Source organism: Patagioenas fasciata, chromosome 1 (genome assembly GCF_037038585.1).
Source record: "Patagioenas fasciata isolate bPatFas1 chromosome 1, bPatFas1.hap1, whole genome shotgun sequence".
NCBI classification, from domain to species: domain Eukaryota; kingdom Metazoa; phylum Chordata; class Aves; order Columbiformes; family Columbidae; genus Patagioenas; species Patagioenas fasciata.
Genome location: NC_092520.1, coordinates 182923212 through 182945787, shown reverse-complemented (window position 1 = coordinate 182945787; position 22576 = coordinate 182923212). Strand labels below are relative to the sequence as shown.

The following is a 22576-nucleotide window of genomic DNA, read 5'->3' as shown; positions in this document are numbered from 1 at the left end:
ATTATTAGCTCTTATTTTGTTTCATTATCTGTTCATCTGACTCAGCATTATGTTTCTCAGCTGGTTAATTTTATCCATCTGGTCCTATTCAGAAGTCAGTGCAGAAAACACTGATATTCATTGCTTGAGGGAAACAGCATCCTGGGTGCTTTTTTCTGCATGCCATTCAGGAAGTGTATTAGATTTAACTTGTTTCAAAACACTCTCCATCAAGCTGCAGCTGAAAATTCTCCATAAACTTCATGAAATACAAAATATGGATCTGTCCTTGTGAATTCCTACTTCTGCAAGTGACAGAAGCCACAATATGATTGAACTGCAAAAGTGTTTTGAAATCTCCTATTTCCTCTCATTTTTATATCAACTTGGACTGTTGGTTTGCCATAGAAAGACTTCAGCTGTTCAAGTCTGGATGTGCTGGAATTTTTCTTTGCCACCATTACAAATGCATTTGTTGGACGAAGGGTGTCAGCTGCCAGCAGCCAAATGCAGCAGGAAACAGCAGCACATTTTCAGTGAGAGGACCTCCGTCCATTTACTATCCATTTTAGACGCTGTGATCAGAATATCTGAACTTCCAAACTTAATTACATTTTCTGCATCATGGGTTCACTATGGTCAGGGTATGGAAAGGTCAAAGCAGAGACCTGCGTTGGGCCAGAATATTCTTAGGGGAAGTTACTGGATGACTGTACAACAATTTCAAGATGTCTGATTATTCACATCAGTTACTAGAAGTTTGGGTCAGCTTCTCTTCAACTCTGGACAAGGGCCAATGTTTCAGATCCATGGGTCAAAGGAGAGACTTCACAGAAGTCACTAACGCATATTACTTCTGGAGTGGGTCCCTCTCTGACCTCCAACTTACTCAGCTCATCTGAAACACAGATTGAGTAGCCTGGATTTAGGGGGGGCAAGGAAAATAGCATTTGGTCCAAGGAAAGAAGTTTATTCATAAAAACTGTACCTAAGACTTTGAGAATAGTGAGTTCAATGTCTCCAGAGTAAAAGCTGAAAAAAATTCCCAGGGATTTGCCATATCTCAAAATTCTCTCCTCTTGTTGCAAAAAGTATTGCGAAGTTACCCTTTTACAAAATTTTCACCTGGGTCAATTTTTCTCATTTTGAATCACATGATGGTAAGAATGAAAGCAATGTTAAAACCAACCAGTGATCTTGATATTTCAATTTATTTTTTGTAGTGATGGACAGTATAAGGAGTAGACAATATTTGTCACCCCCGCAAAAAATCCCTAACAACTGAAAGAAAGAAGGCTTTAGTTACAGAAGTAGCATATCGAAAAAAAAAACAACAAAGAAGAGGAAAATCTACTGAGATCCCGAACTGTAAGTTGTTTTGTTTCGTTTTTAAGACATTTAATGAAGCACCTGGGAATCTATTTCATCGGATTTTAGCAGCAGTAACACTGAAAGCACAATGTCTACAGAAATTGTTTTCTGGCTGTTATTCATAATACCCTGACAAGAGAAAGCTGCTAGGTGGATTAAGCTTTATATTTGGAGAGAACCTCTGGTAAAAGCTAGTTGTTTTTATCTTGGGATTTTTTCTGCCACACAAACTTCCTGAATGGCATTATGCACAATAATTTTCGCTCAAGATTCTGAAATACATGCCTAGGAAAAAGATCACATGCTTTAAAAGATCTTTTTTTTTTTTCCCAAAACTCATTTCACTATTTTGAAAAATGCATCAAGTCTTACTATTTTTTTTCTGTTACTCAGAATGTCTGAATGAATAAACAGATTTTAGTCTATTGGCATCTTTGGAATTATGAACCATGATGATAAATTCATATTTAGAATTTCCTTATACAGCTACATCAGTCTTTGAATGAATGAACACATGAGCATTGCTGTGTACATGCCATATCTAAATGACCTCCACTCTTTGCTAAAACAATCTTAATGAGTAAATAATTTCTATTATGTCTATTGTGTCAAGATGCATTTTTGACTGGACCTTGACAATACTGACAAATATCCATGAAAACTAGATTTCAATTATATGCATACACTCCAGAGGAAAATAAATGGATGCTAATGCATGAAAACTAACTATTCACAGATCAGAATATCTCATATCCTTTCCTTCCTGTCTCTGCTGCTGCAATCAGGAGCCTCACCAAACAGCGACACTGCTGACAGTTCTGGATCCAGGAGTCACCACTGTTGTAGGAAAGCTCCCCGCTCTGATGCAAACACTGACTGCTGAGCCTCGGGTCACATTCAGGACAGCAAAATAGGTCCACAGTGGGATTTTCACAGTCACAGACCATTCGCCGGCACATCACATATCCACTCTGTTGTTGGAAGACAGACATAGAGCAATGGCAGAAATGTGACCAACTCCAGCAGTATTTGTACCAAAATTTGATTTTTTGGCATAATTCTAAGCCACTGGCGCTTCATGAGTTTTTCCGCTACATGGTATCTTGGCCAAAAAACAATTCAAACAGAGGCAGAATCCATAATACACACTCAGTAACTACCAGAAAGTTCCTCTGTTGTCTTATATATATCCTTCATACAACTAACCTTCAGACAGCTCTCCTCTAAGGTGATGAAACCCAACCAAGTCTTTTCCAAGGGTCAAATTTTAATGGATTGTACTAAGTTTAAACCATTCTCATACAGATGTGTCACGGACATAGTATGCACCTTGTTGTGCCTTAAACAGCTGTTTTTTGCAACTCCTGGCAGGGAGAGAGAGATAGGTGATGTGAAGGCAGGACTTATCTCTTCCTCAAGGCCTACCTAGTATTATTTGTAAAATGAAGGCCTCATTAATGGTATCTTTTCCTTGAGTCCTCCTTAATTGGGCTTGCAGGAAGGCAGGGTCATTCAGTGATCACTGACCATCCAGGGGAAATAACGAATCACCAGCTAGCCCTAGAGGACCAACCAACTCACTTCTGGGTGCTTCCAGGACCACAGACTCATTTCTGGAACAGTCCCCTTAGCTGGCAAGAGAAGCAAGCAGAGGGAGGAGATGAGTTGCCCTCTCCTGTCTCACATGCAAATGAACTAAAGTTTAAAAAACTTCTCACTCGGGACACTAGAGGTGAAATTTCGTTGTATCCACCACCAAGAGAACTACAGAGATCATCGCTGGATCAACTGACCTTTGGTGTGGTTAATCTATCTCTTTTCTCTCTCCTTCTCTAACTTTATTCTGGGCACATAAGGGTAATATTGTTGCCAGTTTTGTTACCGAAGTCTTGTTAAAATTTATGATTTGGTTACAAACTTTTGCCAAGCCACTATTCCCTGTAATTCAACTGAGTTTTCAGTAAATTCATGATTTAATTGAACCTCTTGAGTAATTGTCGTTACTCCTGGTTACTGCAGAGTATTCAAAAGTCAACTCTGCCCTCACCCCACTGAGTGGGACAGGACAAGATGCCAGTCCAGTTTCTTTAAACTTCCAGATATGTCCCTCTTTTCTGTAATTATTCACATAAGATGATAAGTAGTCTGAAATTGAATTCACGCTCATGAAACCTGAGCTACTGAAATGGTAAGGACCTTGTCAGCAGTGGATTGGACCTTCATTCTCCATCAGCATTTAGCTTAGGATGAAGCTTCTCACAGCAAACATTTGAGAAAGTTAACCTGAATTACTCTAGAAATACAGAACCTACTTGTATCTATAGGCATCTGCTAGAGATACTGGTTTCAGCCACCAATGCCAATATGTGTCCAGACAGTTTCTTTGCATGAAAATGCCCACTCAGGGAACACAGGTGGCATTTCTGCTAACCAAATAGTAGTATCTTCCTTCTTCAGTATCACATAAGAAACTTTCCATGGAAGTTCTGCTCATGCAAGCTGGAGAGACAAGTTCTCCCCAAAACCTTATATAATATACAATTCCATTTTTTTTTTTTTGTAGCACCACACACACACACACAAGAAGGCAGCTAAAACAGGAATTTCATGTGAATCATGATACTTTTCCCTTCATCCCTAGCACCATCTTGCAGAAGAAGCTATTTCTACTGACCTGGCACGAGCAGACAGAGCATCTGTCATTCTCCAGCACCCAAATCTGACCGTTGTGCTTGATTTTGTCTTCATGGATACAGTCTCCTGTGCAGTTCTTGCCATGGGGACATCGACAGTCATACCCACCATCCAAGTTAAAGCAAACAGTATCATTGGCACAGCTATGCCTTCCAGTTCCACATTCATCAATGTCTGCAAAAACATGCCATGTAATGCTCTTAGACTACATTCAATTAACAAAAATGTTCTTGCAGCAGTCGGCAGTCAATATAAATGATTCTTGGCCATTACAGCCTTCAGCTGAAAATTAATTTGCACTTCACCAGAATGGGGAGAAATAACTTACAAGTTCACAAAAAAACATTTTTCAAGTCACAGCAGCTTTTAAAACATGGTATTTTGAGTTTTCCCATTAATCTTTCTAAGTGAATTCCATTGAGTAAAGTAGTTAGAATAAAGAAATTATGGGAAACATAATAAAAATAATTCTCCGCTCCCTAGAGAGCATTAATTTGTGGCAACGATTCATGAGACATGCAGTTAAACAAGAAAAGCTGCAGAATTTTGTTTTCAAAACCTTTCACTGGCACTGTCTAGCACATTTGAGTTCACTTGCTGTGAAGTTAATGTGAAAGGTGACGTCTGACCTGTAAGCTCATTTAAGCAAGCACACCATGCTTTAAGTTCCATCATTAGGGGGTGCAAACGAGAATATTTTAATTATTCAGGTTGCAATGACATCTATAGCCCTTGTGTCTAGCACAGAAAAATAAAGAAAAAAAATGTCTCCAGTGAATAAAGGTAAAGGACTTCAAAACAATACTGTCTCAAAGAATTCAAGAGTACCTTTAAAGGCCTGCTTCATCAAGGCGCACACAATTATTTTGCAAGGGCAAACTAGCAGCACATGCTGCGTTCTACTTCAATAGTCTTTATTTAGCTTTTACATCTGTCCATATAGAGAAAACGTATCCGGGAGAAAAGCCTTGAAAGAGCATGAAGTAAGCAGCTCTATGCAATAAAAGACAGAAAACACTAAAAGCGTAAGGACTAGATCTATGGCGATTGTAAATATTGCTACACTGAGACAAATCTAAATACAGTTTCACAACAGTCTGGCCCAAGGTCTTAATTAGAGTTCATTAAAAAGTATTGTTGTGATATTTAACTGTCCAACAAAACAATACAAGAAAAAAATAAGCAATATGGTCAAGCATGTATATTTCACCATCAGCACAAAAACTTAACAAAACACTCAGCTTTGGGTTCAATAATAGAATTGAAACCTCCAATTCACCTCAAGCACATCCAGTTTAAAGCAAAACAACTCAATTATCATTTCAATTCCAAGTATGGTTGCAGTCCAAAAAAAAAGTAAACAAGTTGCTAACATGAATATGAATTGAGATGAAAAACAGCAGGCAAATTATTAGAATTCCATTGTACAAATAAGCACCATGGTGGGTTTCCTTCAAATACTGTGTACAGTAACAGTGGCACCATCTCAAAAAAAGCTATGGCAAAATTACATGGGCTTATAGGAAGGATGAGTAAAACGTCATTTGAGAAGAAATGGATTGTTAATATCTAAACAAAGAAGGAATATAAGGAAAAAGATAATGAATACTCCAGAGAAGACATGTTGAGAGCTTTTGTTTTTCATGTTGCCTAACACATGAGACAGGGGACAGTGAATGAAACTGAAATACAACAGATTTAAGCCTGGTAAAAGGAAATAACTTTTCATAAAATGCACAGACAAACTACGACAATCACTGCCATAGAATGTTAAGAGGGCGAAAAAAATTGCCTAGCCAAAAGTGTATGAAGCTAGAAAGAATATTTAATTTGAAACGCTAACAGGCTTTGGAAGAGAGATTACATTTCACGCACTAGGGTCTATGGTGCCCATATTCACGTATCAGATAATCCAGAACAGATGAATCATCTCAGATCTCAAATCTTCTACCTCATTGTTTTCAGAAGCATCTGGATTCAGCCACTGTTGCAATACGGTAGAAGATAACCGGGATCATGAACCTAATTCAGGGTGGCTGTTCGCATGGCCCTGAACAGCTGAAACATCATGGGCACATCAGACAGAGACACTCATCCCAGCAGTGAGGGCATAGAACAAGAGGAACAGGCGGCCCTGTGGAGGGTGTGCAACCTCCAGCCTTGAGGGTTTTTAGACAAGTAGCTAACAGGAATGGTTTGAGTGATGCTGGTCTGGGCAAGGCAGAGGGATGGAAGAGCTTGTTCTCTCCTTCCTCTATTTTCTCTTAAATTCATGCTCAAAATCATACAATCTGGCAATTTAAGATCTCCATATACTCAGTCTAACTGGTTTGAAGTTATGCTGTAAAGAGAACAAACAAAATACTGTTTAAACATAATGATTGAAATTAACAGTAGGATTCTCTTCGTCACTGAAGTCACCTTTAATAAATGACTTTCTGACACTTGTGTTCATTTGTTTAAAACACCCTTTTGTACAAAGCTTTCACACGGCTAGTGTCATAAATGAATAATATCACTTCTCAACAACCTGGACACTTAACTGAAAGCAGCCATATTTAATGACATACTTGGACAAAGTTTAACTGTCATGTAAATAAAACCAGTTTCTTCTAAACAAAAACTGGTGACCCTACAAACACTAAGTCTGCATTTGGCACCTATGTACAAGTGCATTTCACAATTTGCCCATGAGGAAAATGCTTCTGATGTTTGTTTTTCAACAAGGTTAACAGCTAGTGCACTGTTACTGAAAATAAATGAGGTTTCATAATTGACTCTGGTATTGACTTGAGCTTACACAACATTGAGAACTTCTGAGAAATCCCAACCTTGTTTTTTTTCAGTTGTTTGATTCATGCAAATGGATGTTCTAGATGGGGCAATTTAAATATCCCTGGTCAAAGTAGGAGCTATTTGGGTTTTGATTCTAACTTAATCAGAAACAGCAGTGTGTTCATAACACAGCAAGAGAAACACAAACTTTGGATGCGTGAAATTCTCATCTGCATTATTCTTCTACATGAAACTTCAGGCACTATCTGCTAAGAACTTGCACATAAATCATCCATACCAAACAAAACTTTGTTCAGCTTTTTGACTTTGGATTTATTATGGATGGTGAATTATGTTACTGTTTTGTTTACAGTCATAACCAGGTCTCCAAATGCCATAACCATATGGACAGGCTATGCTGGCCTCTGCATATTTTGTGTCTGAAAAAGGGAGAGGGGAGGATTACAAGTTGTGTATTTCCAGTATATGCAGCCACAGAGGCATGTTATATTGCTCTCATATTGTTGTGTTTCACTTTTGTTTAAAAAAAAAAAAATCACTTCAGGCTTTTCACAACACATTCTTTAGGAATCATGAAGCTTGAACGTAGTGACATTAGGACATTTAAGTCTCAAAAGACTTGGAGGTTTGCCTTAGTAAAAACCAGAAACAGAATGTAGTTGGTTATCTAGTGCAAAATTGAGGACCAGTCCTTACTTACCTAACCTACATTAAAAATTACAGTAGCTTTGATCTGGCACACTTCTAAGGATTTTTCTTTTCTCACCATCATCCGTGGGTACAAGTTAATGTTGCAATGACAAAGGAGTACCATGGAGTACCATCAATTTCTTGGAACAGAGTCAAAGAATTCCAAAAGGAAAAGGCACCTTATGACTTGGCCCTGAGCAGTGTGCAGGCCCTGATTCAAAATGTCTCTACTAAGCAACTACTCCATACTGGGAACCAAAACTGACCACAATGTATGCAAGTCAAATATCTTTCAATGAATTTAAAAGGCTGCAAAAAATCTCCCTGGTAGTGATTTTTTTTTATTTATTTTCAAAGGGACAACTATGTAAAAATGATGAACTTTTTAAAATTAATTAAAACTAGTGGCCAAAAGGATCACATGTTTTCAGACAGAAGAAAGTTTGCTTAAAGATACTATATTATAGATTCAGAGAAAACATATACTATACTAAGGAGAAATATTTTAAATGGGGGAACATTTAATATAATGTACTATTTTCATTTGAAAACTTCATGAACTCCTTTACATAATACATGCTCTTAAAGGAACTGTGTGCCATGGAATGAAAGAAGCCATTGACTCACATATTAATAACAAGTTAATTAGTAAGAAATAAAAGGCAAGACTAAATGGTGAGGCTGTCACAATGGTAAGCTGTCCCAGGGAAGTTCCCCAAGAATCTGTGCCAGAACATGGGCTGCCCACTATGCTTAGTCACCTGGAGGAATGGATCAAAAGTGAGACGAAAAGGGCTGTTGGTAAGAAAATATTAAAACCAAAAAACTGACAGTGAAATATAGAAGTATTTCACGATACTGAGTAAACAATAATATGTCAGATGAGATTGATTGTGAGGTGCATCGGTAAATACCCATTCAACAATAAATCAGTCTTTTAAATGTATTCTAGAAAGAGACCTTGGAGCTACTGTGGATGGCTCTAAATAATGACAGCTCATTAATATTTTGGGCAAAAAGCACAAATTCAATATTGACAACAACAGATGTGAAAACTAGCAATACATTCACAAGGAACATGAACAAGGCATAATTAGAAAATAACCTATGTACACCTTGCTAAGTAGCGACATAGGGCCCAGAGATACATTCTGATACATCTGATGGAAAGTTGCAACGTTCCCTCCTCTGATGAGCTACCTAGATTTATATGCAGGATGTCCACATCAAGCCAAAAAAAGACTGTTCTGGACGTGGCTTCCTAACAGAATCATTCTGATATCAGTTAAAGTGACATCTATGTAAAAAAATAAAAGATTAATATCTCTATCATTGAGAAATATGCTGTTGGAAGAGATAGCTTGGTAGGGTAGACAGTTCCTTTGCTCTGAAGCAATGGATGTTTCTCAGATACTTTAGCTCTGAGGAGTAGCATTAGCTCAGCAAGGTGACAACATGAGAACACCTAAATATTTTTTGCCTAAGGCAAAACAGGAAGGAGTGCACTTGGTAGGGAGCCCAAGGTCTTCTGAGCAGAAAGTTTGGTTTCTGTTTTCTGTCCCAAGTAAATCTATTGACTGATGTAGTAATTCTTCAAAGCGCAAGTGAATTGTGAATAATTTATTCGTGACTTCATGCAAGCCAGCTGTCAGAGTGCTTAGCAGATGTGGAAGATAAAGAGATGAGACTTCAGACACCACTAACACCAGCTTCACAGAAAAGTTGTTTCCTGATACAGTAAATGCGTTCAAACTACTGTTTTATAAAATGTAGTTGCTGAGTTTCTGTTTTATTAGTCCTTTTATAAAATATGAGAATCTCTCACAATTTTGTATTCTGCCCACACTCCAGAATATTTAATAGTAATGTGTCTCCATATCTGCCGTCTCTCTGGTGATGTTTATGTTGCATTCCCAAACTTAGCAATGAGGCCTTAATGCCTATAGCTCTGTTTGGGATGGATGGAAAAAAAGTCACTTTATGGTTTTATTTGTTGACCTTTTAAGCTCATGAAAAAAGGTGAAAGGATTTCGATGGAGCTTCGTGAGTGTTGGTTAGATTCCCTGCTGAAGAGGAGTGATTCTTTATTTCCTGTCTCCTTAAGTGCTATCAATAACAAAGCTGCTGTTAAACATTACCAGCACTGTAGACAGACCTAAGAGTAGGACTCCAAACTGACAGTAGTTTTTCAACTACCAGAAATTTCATGTACTAGTTAAAATACTGGATGTACTGTGAGATCCTGACAGTCAGAAATTCCTCTGCCCCCCAGATTCAGATACATGGATGCTGAAGTGACCATTTTGGATTTTGTCAATTCAGTAAGGCTGGAGAGCATCCTTAGGCTTGTAATATGCCTCCATCCCTCATTATCCTTGATTGTTCAAGTAGATTGTGCTCTATCACACAGAGAAGGAAGTGATTCTACTTTTGCAAGCAGGATGGTAGAAGCAGCACAGAACAAGACATTTCAGAACATACACATTCAAATAAACCCTTGCAGTCAAAAGGATCCTTTTTGAATTGGGCATTCTGGATTGATGTTTTCCAACCCTTTCATTTGCAACTGTCTCATTCAAAGAATGTGGTACCTGCTGAGAGTGAAGGTATGCTGATCTCATATTCTGTATCAACAATAGCTGTTACCTGCCAGATACTCTTGGTAAGTCCTAAGATGCTGCCTTAATTAGGTGAGCTCTTCTTTGGACATGTAAGTATGCAAAATGTCCAACAGCTCATGAGGTATAACCTGCACTATTCTGGTACAAACCAATACAGCCTCTCTCTTGAACTGATTTTAGAAGCTTTTAGACATTGCAGGGGACAAACTCAAAGGAATCAGGACCTGACACAGAACTGCAGAGCAAATATTAACTGGCCTGAACTTTCTTATTTCAGGATTTTGTTCTCAGTGGTTCCAGTTTTTTAATGCAAGGAAGCTTGAGGCTGCAATATCTGCTATCTTAGCCTACCTCTCTTTTATGAAATGGTACATGAGAAACAACCTTCAGAGTACTGATAAGACTGTGTAAAGAAACTATAAATAAAAGCTGTACGGGAGCAGCTAATATACCATGCCAAATGCTATATTTACATATATATAAAATCTAAGACTTCCCAAAGCCATGCAGTTCTCAAAGAATAAGTGGCTGATCTTTAACCACTTTTCTGGAAATAAGATGATGCATAACAGAATTCTATTTCCAAGGGAAAAGCAGCAAGTGCTGGTAAAAGGTTGAAGCCCTACAGCTGCATTTCCCATAATTTCTTTCAGTAATTGTTATAGAGACCACAGGTCTACTCAGGAGTATAATGTGAAGCAAAACTAATAGCACAGGAAATTGTGGTCTTCCACTGCCTGTAGGTATAATAAAATGGGATTATAAATTCCTGTGTTCAAGTGCATTAGTCAAAATACTCCATATTCTCAGTCATGTCAAAGCAGCAGCAGCAGCCAAGGTCAATATATGTGTAAAACAGGGAATTCAGCGACTATTATTTCATTATCAAGCACTAACAAAGTCCAGTGCTACCAAGGAGTCCACCCCTAGCTTGGAATGTTTAATACGATGTCTTAATGGGACCATTTCCTGCAAAATGGGTAATGCAGTTTTGGTAATCTGTTAAGATAAGGCTTTTAATGCAACAGCACCTTTCCAATACATAAAGGGGACCTACAAGAAAGCTAAAGAGGGATGTTTTACAAGGGCATGCAGTGACAGGACAAGGGGTAATGGCTTTAAACTGAAAGAGGGTAGATTTAGATTAGATATATGGAAGCAATTCTTCATTATGAGGACGGTGAGGCACTGAACAGGTTGCTCAGAGAAGCTGCACATGCTGCATCTCTGGAAGTGTTCAAGGCCAGGCTGGATGGGGCTTTAAGCAAGACTTGGGTCTGGTGGAAGGTGTCCCTGTCCATGGCTGGGGATTTGGAACTAAATGATTTTTAAGGCCCCTTTTAACCCAAACCACTCTACGACTCTGTGAAATGCTTCTGTGTTTCTGTGATCTTAACGGAGATGTCTCCACCTAAATCTTTAAAACAGAAGCTTTTGCTGAACGAAGCAATTTGCAGACTGACACTGATCACAGAAATGGTTTCTGTAGTACTACTAGTACATGTCCAGGGGCACAGGCAGACTCAGATTTGAGGTAGATAACAGAACAACCAAGAAAGAAAATATTTGAATCCACCCTTCCTTGGTTTTTAAAGGCTTTCTCCACTAAAAGAGGTAACTTTCTTTAAAGCAACTGAAGTTTTCAAAAGACAAGTCAAAGACAAGACTGTTTATGCATGCCACACGAACATTACTTCGAACCAGTAGTCTTAGAAAGTAAAGACAGACAAGCCCTTGAAGAACATTTCCTAATCCTCATGAGGTTTAAATTCTTCATTTCCCTAAGAAAGAAATCAAGGCAGGCCTATTTTCTCTTTGGTGTAATTCAGCACTGTTCTTTCTACAGCTCTGCAAGTTGTAGCAGTTGCACAAGCCAGAAAGCTCCGGATGGTCCTGGATGCAGCAAGAAGTTCATACAGTTGCAGGTGGGAAGTGGAGAACTGAGATTTGAAATCTGAGATTAGTACAGCCTGGAAGCTGTTCCCCTCTTGCAATCCGTGTCTAAAAGACCATCCAGCAACAGCTTAATCTAATCACCCCTAAATAGGGAATACTCAAGAAGTGACAAAAGAAATCCATTTTCTTATGTCTTTAAACCCAGTAGGGGAATCTCTCACAGTGGAAAGATCTGACAGCAGAGAAATAAATTGCTTTTGCACTACTGTGCTCTGCTACTGGAAGTTCAACTTTCCATACTGCAATGGAGTTTAGCCTGTTGCTTCATACCCTTTTCAGGTTTTATTTTCTGTCTGAGACAATAAAAATTCATGCAGTAAGACTAACAAAATATCTAAACTTCCTCCCCATCTCAAGTTGCTAAGTATTCCAAAATTCAGAGCTGTAATCAATCAAACTGAAAGTGTTTCACTGTTAGTGATTAGGGTTATCAGCAATGAAGATAGTTTCCTTGCATCTGTAATTTAATTCTAATTACTTGTTATACTCTGTGTATGTTTAATAAAGAGCTGCTGGTGCTTTTTAGAAAAGGTCAAAACATTCCAATAATGGCCACTTCTGCACACATGCAGCACTCCCCATATTTCTTTTTCCTTGGCTTTTCATTTGTTCAGAAATTGCTGCTTAATTGTTGCTTGTTTGCACACGTTTTAACAGAGTCACTTTGTATCTTTTGAGATAGCATGTGTCAAATCACTATCTTCAACCCATGAGACAAATGTTATATTGACACTGAAGATAAAACGTGGTATAGAGTATATTTCCACAAGTGCCTGGCTAGAGTATTACCTGTGCTGCCAGTGACAGAAGAGCAACATTATAATCAGAGGGATCACAACTTCTTCTTTGCACCTTCTTGTACTAACACCTGGCCAGCTAACACTGACATTCAGTCAGTTCTTGACAAAGAAAGTTGACTTATGAAAGCAGTGGCTGACTCAAATTGCTGATTCCTCCTGGGAATACAGGCTTTCAGCTGTGGTGAAAATGTGTTGAAATAAAGTATTGATGATGGGGATACTGAAAAGGTCATTCTCTCTCCTGGAGAACTGTCTGTGTATCTGCCTTAGTGAAACTAATTCAATTCCTCCCCTTTGGGACTGATACAGCCCACCAATGTGAGTTTAAACAGCCAGGCAGGAAAGCTTGCACTGTGTGAACACTGAATATTTCAGCACTCAGAGACAGAAGGGAGAAAGACTCCTAATTTTGCCCTAAGTAGTCCATGGCAAAAAAGACTGGTTTGTTGTCTTATTTAAAAGCAGCAGCATGCTGTATCTTAAGAGCTGAATAACATTTCATACTAAGAGATCTGCATCTGAAAATAACTGCACTCGTACTAATCTGTTGTTTCTATCATTCATAAAAAAAGAAAACCTTCCCATGTCCTTGTCTCCTGTTACTCTCTGGCCCCCTGTACCTTATCCCAGCCCTAAGTGCACCAAGCTTACCAGTTTGTAAGGTTGTTCTTCAAACCGCAGTCTTATACAAGCAGTTAGCCTATGCACAGGTGAAGTACCACAGTATTAACCTAAATGTGGGTAAGGGTCTCAGGGCCACATAATAATTCTTTGCAATGGGAAATATTTTCATCACAGTCTATTTCAGTGTACAAGGAACGAAGTGGAGGAAGTGACGTCTGGACTGAGGCCCATTTCTACATATAAAGAATCTGACATAGAAAGAGATGACTGCGGAGTGACAGATTACAGTGCATGCTATCAGCCCATGGGAAATCACTTATGCAAGGACTATGCACAGAAGCAGGTGTGGGGCCAGAGAAACTGCATTTTAAGCACCATGCCTGACTTCACATATTATCTTAGCAAACCATAGAAATGGCCCCTAATGCACCACTGTATGTTAGAAATATTCATCCTTTATATTCTTTTGCCTTTGGTTTATGATGCTCATGTAGACTACAATTGCTCTGGATCAAGTTTTAACTTTCATTGATAGTGCCCAAGACAATACTTGACCAGGACAGTCAGAGATACTGGACATTACTGTAACGCGATCCGTAACATTACCCCATCATTTTTTAGATACTGACCTTCACAGGATTCTCCACTTGGTGAAAACATCCCATTGTCATGGTATCCATCTCTGCATTCACAGTGGTACCAGCCAGGCAGGTTAATGCAGTTAGCACGGCTGTCGCACTGAACAAAGCCATCTGAGCATTCATCAATGTCTGTTTGGCAAGAACAACAAAAAAGGTGAAAATTCACACAGAGGAAATCGTTATATTAATCTGACGGAAGAACAATGTCTCTGGTATTTCTGGGTTTCACAGAAGTATATACACTACTGACACTTAAATTTCCATAATTATTTGCAGTAAAGTTTAGAGTAATTTCCGTAACAGGTCTTGGCTAACAGTATTGGTTCTGCTAATCCCAGTTTACTCTTTACATTTTACCAACTCATTTTGTCACAATACATGATAGGTAATCTGACATCTCCATAAATTGTGCACAGTATGAAGAAAGGAATTGGATCCCAGTTTAAATAATAAGATGTTAACCCTTAGATCAGTGCAGGCTACCTGATAAAGATTGCTTCTGCAGGCATATCAAAACAAATACTCGCTCTGGTCCTTGCTTATGCTCTTGGTGACACTTATTTTAGGTTACTAGGGTTTCCCTATCTTGCCGAGTTCCTGTTGACTCACACCAGTGTCACCAACTCTCAACATAACTGACTGTTGTCTCCTCTCTCACCATCAAAAAGAGCAGCTGGAATTCCAAATAAATGCTGAGACCCTAACGATGAAATACAAAACATTCTCCTCCGCCTGATAATTCCTTTTGGATGTGTGTTCGTTAAAAGAACAATTTCCTCTGACTAGACTTTACAGTAAAAACTCACCAAAGAATGGATTTCTGGATGCACTCACTAGATCCAAAATTCACCTAAGCATGTCCTGCAGACACTTGAACTCATGGACTCACCAGAGGTGCAGAGAACTTTGTGACATGTTCATTTCCAGCACATTCAGTTACGCAATAACCTGTACTAAGGAATAGGTTCCGGAGTGTGAGTGTTGTTAACAGTCAGAGAATACCAGGACTATGGAGTCTAACAGGGATAAAAATGTGTCCTTTCTTATCATATGTACCACATTATCACTGCGTTCTGTACCAGAGGGAGCACACCTACCTGAGCAGCAAGATAACTGAGAGGTGCCTATGGAACTGGCACTGAGGGAGATGCAACACACGCAAAGTGCCTTCAGAAACAAAAAACTTTAAACCCCCAACCATGAGTTTGAATAATGATACAATTATTATTATCAATAATAATAATAGTGATTAATAAATTATAATAATGAGTAATAAACCCTCAGTGTACTGGCCATTCTGGCCACAGTAGGGATTCAATCTTTTTTAAAAAGTTGAATCTTTAAAACTAAGAACTAAAATGACAAATCAAGACTCAAGCTCTTAAAAGTACTTCAGCAGTTGATCTAGTATCCTCCAGGATACTAGAAGGAGAGGTGTGATATGATCACTGAGATATATGTAAAATATGCCAAATTCTGACCACAGTTCCTGTTTGCTCCCATTTATGTCATCTCCTGTTTTCACAGGAGAGACTGTAAACTGGCTAAGAAAAACAATTGTGAGCTGCAATAAGAGCACAAATCTCTTTTCTGGGAATAATAATGTGTGCATAGATAAAGATATACTCCCTCTAGTCTTTTATGAAATCTAATAAAAAATAAACTTAAAAAAACTAAAGGCTTTCTTATCAATTGAAAACACTTTGTTCCATATTTGAAGGAAAGAAAATTATTGATTACATGGGAGACACCTGCATATACTGTCAAGTTTTGCTCAGTCACCCACATTTAGTCTTGAGTTGCATTTTTCTTCTACATGCCAGGGGGTAGGTGGGATATTTTATTTACATGCTAAATAAAATTTATTTGTAATTTCTCTGGAACAACTGTACAACCATATAATGAGTGTATTGTTTTTAAAAGTTTTACAGTTACCTGATGAAATTTCATTAGAAAATTTCATTATCACGTCTCAGTCTGATTTTCTATCAACAGTTTCTCTGGCCGGGCATGCCTGGTGTACATTACCAGTATTTATTACAACAAAAATTACCAGTACTCTGGCTGGAATATGGCACTAAGTATATATTTTTGCTGCTTTGTATATGACAAATTAAGCCATAAGTCTCTATTGATTTAAAACAGAATTTTCAACTCCACTATGAATTCCAGGAAAATCATCCACGTAGACCTGCTTCAGGACTGAGAAATGCCAAACCTTTTCCACCTTCTGCTGCTCCATGTGTCTCTCTCTCAATCAGTATAAACCCTGGCCTTTTTCTTGTGAGCAGCCAGTACCCAGTGGGACCTCAGAGGTGTTTGAGAGATCAGAGGCAGATCAATGAAAATTATGTTACTGTAGTGAGAAAAGGCTGGTTTGCAGTCTGTGCCTTATCTACTGCTATTCACTCAGATACTCGCAGATTACTTGAGAAAAAGGAAAGGAAAAGAAGAAAGGGCTACAATCTACAAGTTCCCTTACCACTGGGGAATATGCTGCCTGGCAGAACAGAATGTAAGCTACCGTGCTAAACGCTTGGGATCACCTGGTCAGTATAAGATAACTTGTTGGGTTTGGCCAAAGCTACAAGCCCCAGAGAATCAATGAAGCATGTCTCCTCAGAGGCTGAAAGAGCAGAACTGCTCTTCAGACTAGATGTAAAACTTCATACTTGCTACTTAATAATGTGCATTAAGACACTGAATAGCATATATTTCTTCTTTGGGAAAGCGGAATGTATTTATTGGCGATGAGTTGGAGAAAAGAGTGTTATTCAGGCCAAAGTAACAGATATGAATTAAAGAAAGCCCATGTTCCCCTCTTCAGGAGACTTTATTTGTGAATCTGTAAGCCTTATAAGCACAGTATTGCAGGCACAGGCTGAATGCATTCTGATGAATTCACTTGCTGATTATGCAGGAAAAACAAGCCTTGAATGTCACGTCAGTATTGGTAAACTGACAACAAAAACAGCTTTTCTGTATTTATTTGCAAACTAGCTGACAAACCTAGATCACAAGAAATATTACTTGGGATGAAGTGCTTTTACAGATGCCAATAAAAAAAGAAATACAATCTTCTAATTTTGTTATGGCTGCATGCAAAGTTGAGTGAGGTCGTGTAAGAAACCCTTTCACAAAAAGCATGGATGGAAGCAAACTGCCGGTCTTTAAGAAATGTCCTATTCTTGACAGATTGTTTGCCTGGAACCACTGCTGCACTGATGCTGAATAATCTATTACTCCTTACATGACTTTTCAGCAAACAAAAGAAATCCAAAACAATTTTCCTCAGTACTAACTTTTTAGGCAAATGACATTTTACAGCACTGCTAGTGAGTTTCAGCATATATGTATTCCTTATGCACAGAATTTTGTTCTAAATCTCCCAGTTAACGCTGATCATCAATTCTAGCAGAGACTTCCTCTGTAATAGGACAAAATGTAACTGTCACAACTCTGTTAAACAAGAAAAAAAAGCAGAAATGTGTTTTGCAGAACTAAAGCACTGATTTCACGGAAAATTTTCTTGACATTTGGATAAAAGGATTGCTATTTTCATATGGGCATAGCATGGCTCAGGAAGTGCTGCAAAAGTTATCTACAACTGAAATTATCTTATTAGTATGGGAAAAGCAGCCAGAAATAATTTGTCTCTGTCCTATGGTGAAACATTCTCTGATGAATCATCTTGCAGCTGCTCAGTCAGAGGTGTGGGCTGACAAGAGAAGAAAAACTGATTGAAGTTTTGCTTGGCCAGTGGCTATGGCATATCAGTGGGCTATACGGAACATTAACAGCACTAATGAAGTCCTGTTTGATGCTGTACTAGAACGGCGGGAGAAATGAAATATCACTCTATAGAAGGAAGTTACTGACAAGCTTTGTATTTCCATTTATGAAAGAAATTAAACAGAATGTTTAAGTACAAGGAAAGCAAGGATTTTTTTTTTCAATATCAGGTGATTACATTCTTGAGCAGGAAAAAATAAAACTGACATCTTATTCTGAGTATGAAAGTTCTGCCCTTTAACTGACTACAAGAAGCTGTGGAAATATTGGGTGGGGGGAGGGAGGGCATTTAAGAAGAAAAAAACAACAAACAAACGCATTCCCATCAGGAGGGAAAATAAGAGTATCATATGTGTGACAGGCCAGCAGTCTCAACTTGGCCCTGCTCCAATTAATCTGTGGCAGAACTCCTACACAACTCCTATTGACTATCATGGAGGTGGCATTTTCCCGATTTTTTTTCTATTTTTCTCTTTCCTTTCCCAATAAAGAGCACAACTGCACATACCAAACCTGCCACCCCACTGATACAAGTGGACGGGTTTGGAACAGAAATTAATACCAAGACTGTTGCTGGAAATAACCTTCACTCCAAGCTGGAAAGCAGCTGCACAGCTGTACTGAATCTCTTGAGCACTTCCTGCTCTGGCTGCACTTCACCCTATGGCATTTGCACGGCAGAAGATTTGTGATTTCAGCTCTTGAAACACTGTGACTGGTGAAAACACAAACACCTGTAAGGTTGTGAGCCCACAAAACACCAGGAGTATGGGGACTCTCCTTGCCCTATGTAATTCATGGCGCACTCATGGCAATACTGTACATACCCCACTGCCACAAAGCAGGGTAAATGATTATTACACACTTGCGTTGTACATGAGTTGCGTTTCGAATACTCAGGTTTTCTGCTGTGCATTTTTCTTAAACTGAAATCAGTCAGCCCAGTTATTTCCCTATTTTGTTACTCGTTTTTCAACTGGAAAAAAAAAACAGTGTTTTTTTTGTTTTGTTTTTCCTAACTGGAGCCCCACTCTAATCAAGTAGACACACTGTCACCAGCATTTTGAAAGTAAGTGCTGTATATACTAAGCTCCCCTTGACATTAAAAAAAAGACCTTGCTCTTCCAAATCACCTTCTTTGTACCTCAGCATCACTCATTTCCTGAACTGTGGCAACAGTTCCAGCTATTACACCCCTTGCTCTTGGGGAAACTGAGAAAACTCTGTTCCCTGACGAGTAAAATAAGATCATTAGCAAATGATCCACTGGTACAGTAAGAAAAAAAAGGAAAGCTAGCTGTCTGATGAATATTATTAGAGAATTTCTGTATAATAAGAGCTTTTGAAGATTGAAAGTGGTATAAAATTGCCAATTTGAAAGATAGCAGTGCTCTTTCATCTAGCAATAGGACCAAGCTCTCTAATGTGGTCAAGCTGCACTCAACAAAGAACCATGGTGTGGGGGAAGAGGATAGGGGTTTATACCATTTTATTTTACTCACTTCAAGACTGAAATATTAATCATCAAATCCTCCTCTCAGAAAAGCCTGTATGTCATCATCAAGTACAAAGTTATAAAGACAGAGAGCACAACTCAGTCCTAAAAGCCTCTCTTTCATAAAATGCTTTATCCAGGTCAATACAAACCAAAGCCCCAGTAGCCCTCTTCTGTCAAGAAGACAAAACCACATATTGGCAGCTGTCAATACCTAGAATTTAGTTATTTTCCATCCTGCAAATTCTTCTAGGACAGTATAATGTGTGGCACTCAGCTAAGACTGCCATTTAATAGAAACCCCTAATTATAATAATCTGTCCAAGTGCTAATTGGTTTATTATCACTGGATATATTTATAAAAAATAATGAGCAGCCACCAACTTCCATAATGTTCAGTCACTACTGACTTAGACTAAATTTGAGATCTTATTTCAAAGGCAACAGCCTTTTCAGCCTAATGATAACCTCCGAAGCCACCCACATCCCAGCCCCACAGAGTAGAAGAGCTAACACTGAAGGAAAATTAATTTCAAAAACAGATCCATGAAGAAATGATATAGGGGACTATGAAGCTGTTTAAAAAGATAAATCTTCAATGTTTTTTTCCACCGGTACATTAGGAACAGTCAGACTCTAATATTTCTCTGCATATGTCAATACATTTTCAAGGATGTTATGTCTGGCTTGGATATAAAAGATTATGTCCCAGCTATTCAGACTTACACTCAGATAACAGAATACCCAGTAGGATTAAGATGATGTCTCAATTATCTGATTTTAGTAAATACATATGCAAGGCAGAAAAGGCCTTATTCAGTAGGACAAAATGAATGTTCAGTCTACTGCATAATGTATTTGCTGTCAAAATTCAATTTTCTGGAGTAGTTTTGAAAACAGTTCATTATATCTACTGCAAGTTCTAAAGTCCCATCTCTCACATTTAAGGAGAGAAAAGTGTTTATGTTGGTTTTCATGCGACAGCAGATTTGAATATGATGATACTTGAGGAGACCTTGCTGCTCATTCAGAACTTTCATTTGAGATCTTATGCAAAAAACAGGTCCCAGTGGAGAAATATAAGAGCCTGAAACTAGTTTGACATACTGGAGCTAGTTTGTTGACAAAACCAAGTATAATCTTTTGGGATTTCCATCCCACTACATTCCCATACATCACATGCATACAAATATCATAGAGAGGAATAATAAAATTAAAAAAAAAAAAAGGACAAACCCAAGAATACAGATGCTGAGACTGCTGAAATACCCAGGAATGTATCAATTATGCCACAAAATCAGTTGTTTAGAATGCCTTTGAAATCTGTTTTGTAAAGCCTGATCACCTCCTTTCTTCTAATGCTGCTGATTAGAAGGAACTTTCTTCCGTGCTCAATAAAAGTCCTGGCGCCTGATTTTGTTTCAATCTCACTATAATTTGTTCAGCATCCAGTAATTCTTTAAAGGTATGATATCATGTCATGAGTACTAGGACATGTTTTTTACTGCACGAGTTCTCACATCATAGTTTTCACTAAACCACAGAATATTCTTGAGTTTAAATGCATTTGCATCCGAACATCTGATTCAGTTACAAGTTTAAATCATGATTACAGCTGGCCTGTGGGGCACAGCTAAGAGAAGAGTCACCCACAATTTTATCCTAACATAACGTAATTCCATGAGCAAAAGGACTCAGACGATATTGCCTTAGAAACATCAGATGCACCCTTCAAAGAAGAGTGAAGACTATGGCCTTTCCTCTCACTGCTCCCCTGGACAATGAATTAGGCCCATGTCAGAAAAAGCGCACTTTGAATGCCTTTGGAGTTGCTGCTTCTATCTCTACATCTTCCATGTCTAGTAGAAATTCTAGCTGAATCACCTTAAAACCATCATCTGTCTCAAAGGGCAGGAAACTAGAGCTGGGGCTATAAATGTCACATTAAAAATTGCTTCAACAGGTTGAGTCAGTGCTGCAGATACATTCTTCACTAAAAATTTCCAATTGTCATGTTGCACAAAAAAATAACTATTGTTGAAACAAGTCTCTTTTTTCTCTTTTTTTAAATCCTAGCAAGAGCATGATTGCATTTTTTAAAGTGCTCTGTCCATGGAAAACTAATTTAGTTCCATTAATGAAAAGGAAGAAAAATGTGATTGAGGATGTAATACAGAATTATAGTTCATTAATTCTTCAAGTATGTAATTTTCCAGGCTCCTGATCCCCCATTGATTTCTGCACACCCCCATAGGTCCTGCTAAATGCCAGCAAAAAGAAATTCAGTCATGTTGTTATTTCATGTGTGGCAGCGATGGCGCTGCAAAATTACACAGAAACGTTATGAAAGGAAATTTTCCACTGACTGCTTCACCGTGCAGCCCTGTTAAACAATTCTTTCCTGTCAAAAATTGATCAATCACAGACCCCACCAAAAACTGAAACTATGACAGTCTCTCATTACATATCCAATATCACCAAAGGAGGTGACATTTGTAACAATTGAAAATCATAATTCAGAACACCTGATTAGCCATGATGAACTAGGTGCATCCATGAACATTGTAAAAAAGAAGAATATATTTTTCAACAAGTTTCTGTGAAACCAATTGTGTCAATCCCCATTAGAAAGAGTAATTGAGAGGAACTGGGCCTCTATTTCTAGTTGTTGACAAAAATGTGGTTTTGCTCTCACTTCGTCCATCATTCTCAGTACAGCACCTCATCTTAACTGTAACACATGCTTCTGTTTCCTCATTAGCCCTATCTTGATAAAGAAAAGTAATTATTTTCTTCAAGATAGCAAAAGCACTTTTAGACCTTGAAATACACTGACAAACCTATTGCAGATATGTACCAGCGTTCGAAAGTTATGCAGCTCCACTTGCACCTTAGGAACAGGACTAACAATGGTGCTATCAGTAAATGTGTCAGTTGTTGGTATCAGTAGCCAGGTGCTAAGCAAAAGAAAAATAACTTATCTGAAAGGAGAAGGGCTCTTTTGGCCAGCTCTTACCTTTTTTCTAAGGGGTGGGAAGAAAGGCTCTATTTGCGCAGATTCACTGATCTTGAGTTTCAAGTGAGGAGTCAGTGCAGTCATAAGCATAAGTTATGACT

At 38.4% G+C, this 22576-nt stretch overlaps 1 protein-coding gene across 2 annotated transcripts in view; it reads right to left on the bottom strand.

The window, feature by feature from the left end:
• Positions 1–22576, bottom strand: part of NELL2 (neural EGFL like 2) — a 156047-nt gene that overhangs the window by 3723 nt on the left and 129748 nt on the right. For both annotated transcript variants that reach the window (XM_065857926.2, XM_065857932.2), the window contains exons 16-18: positions 14161–14301; positions 4025–4218; positions 2145–2321 (exon numbers count right to left, since the gene is read on the bottom strand). In XM_065857926.2, coding sequence (XP_065713998.1) covers positions 2145–2321; positions 4025–4218; positions 14161–14301 — 512 coding nt within the window. The remainder of the gene's footprint in view (positions 1–2144; positions 2322–4024; positions 4219–14160; positions 14302–22576) is intronic.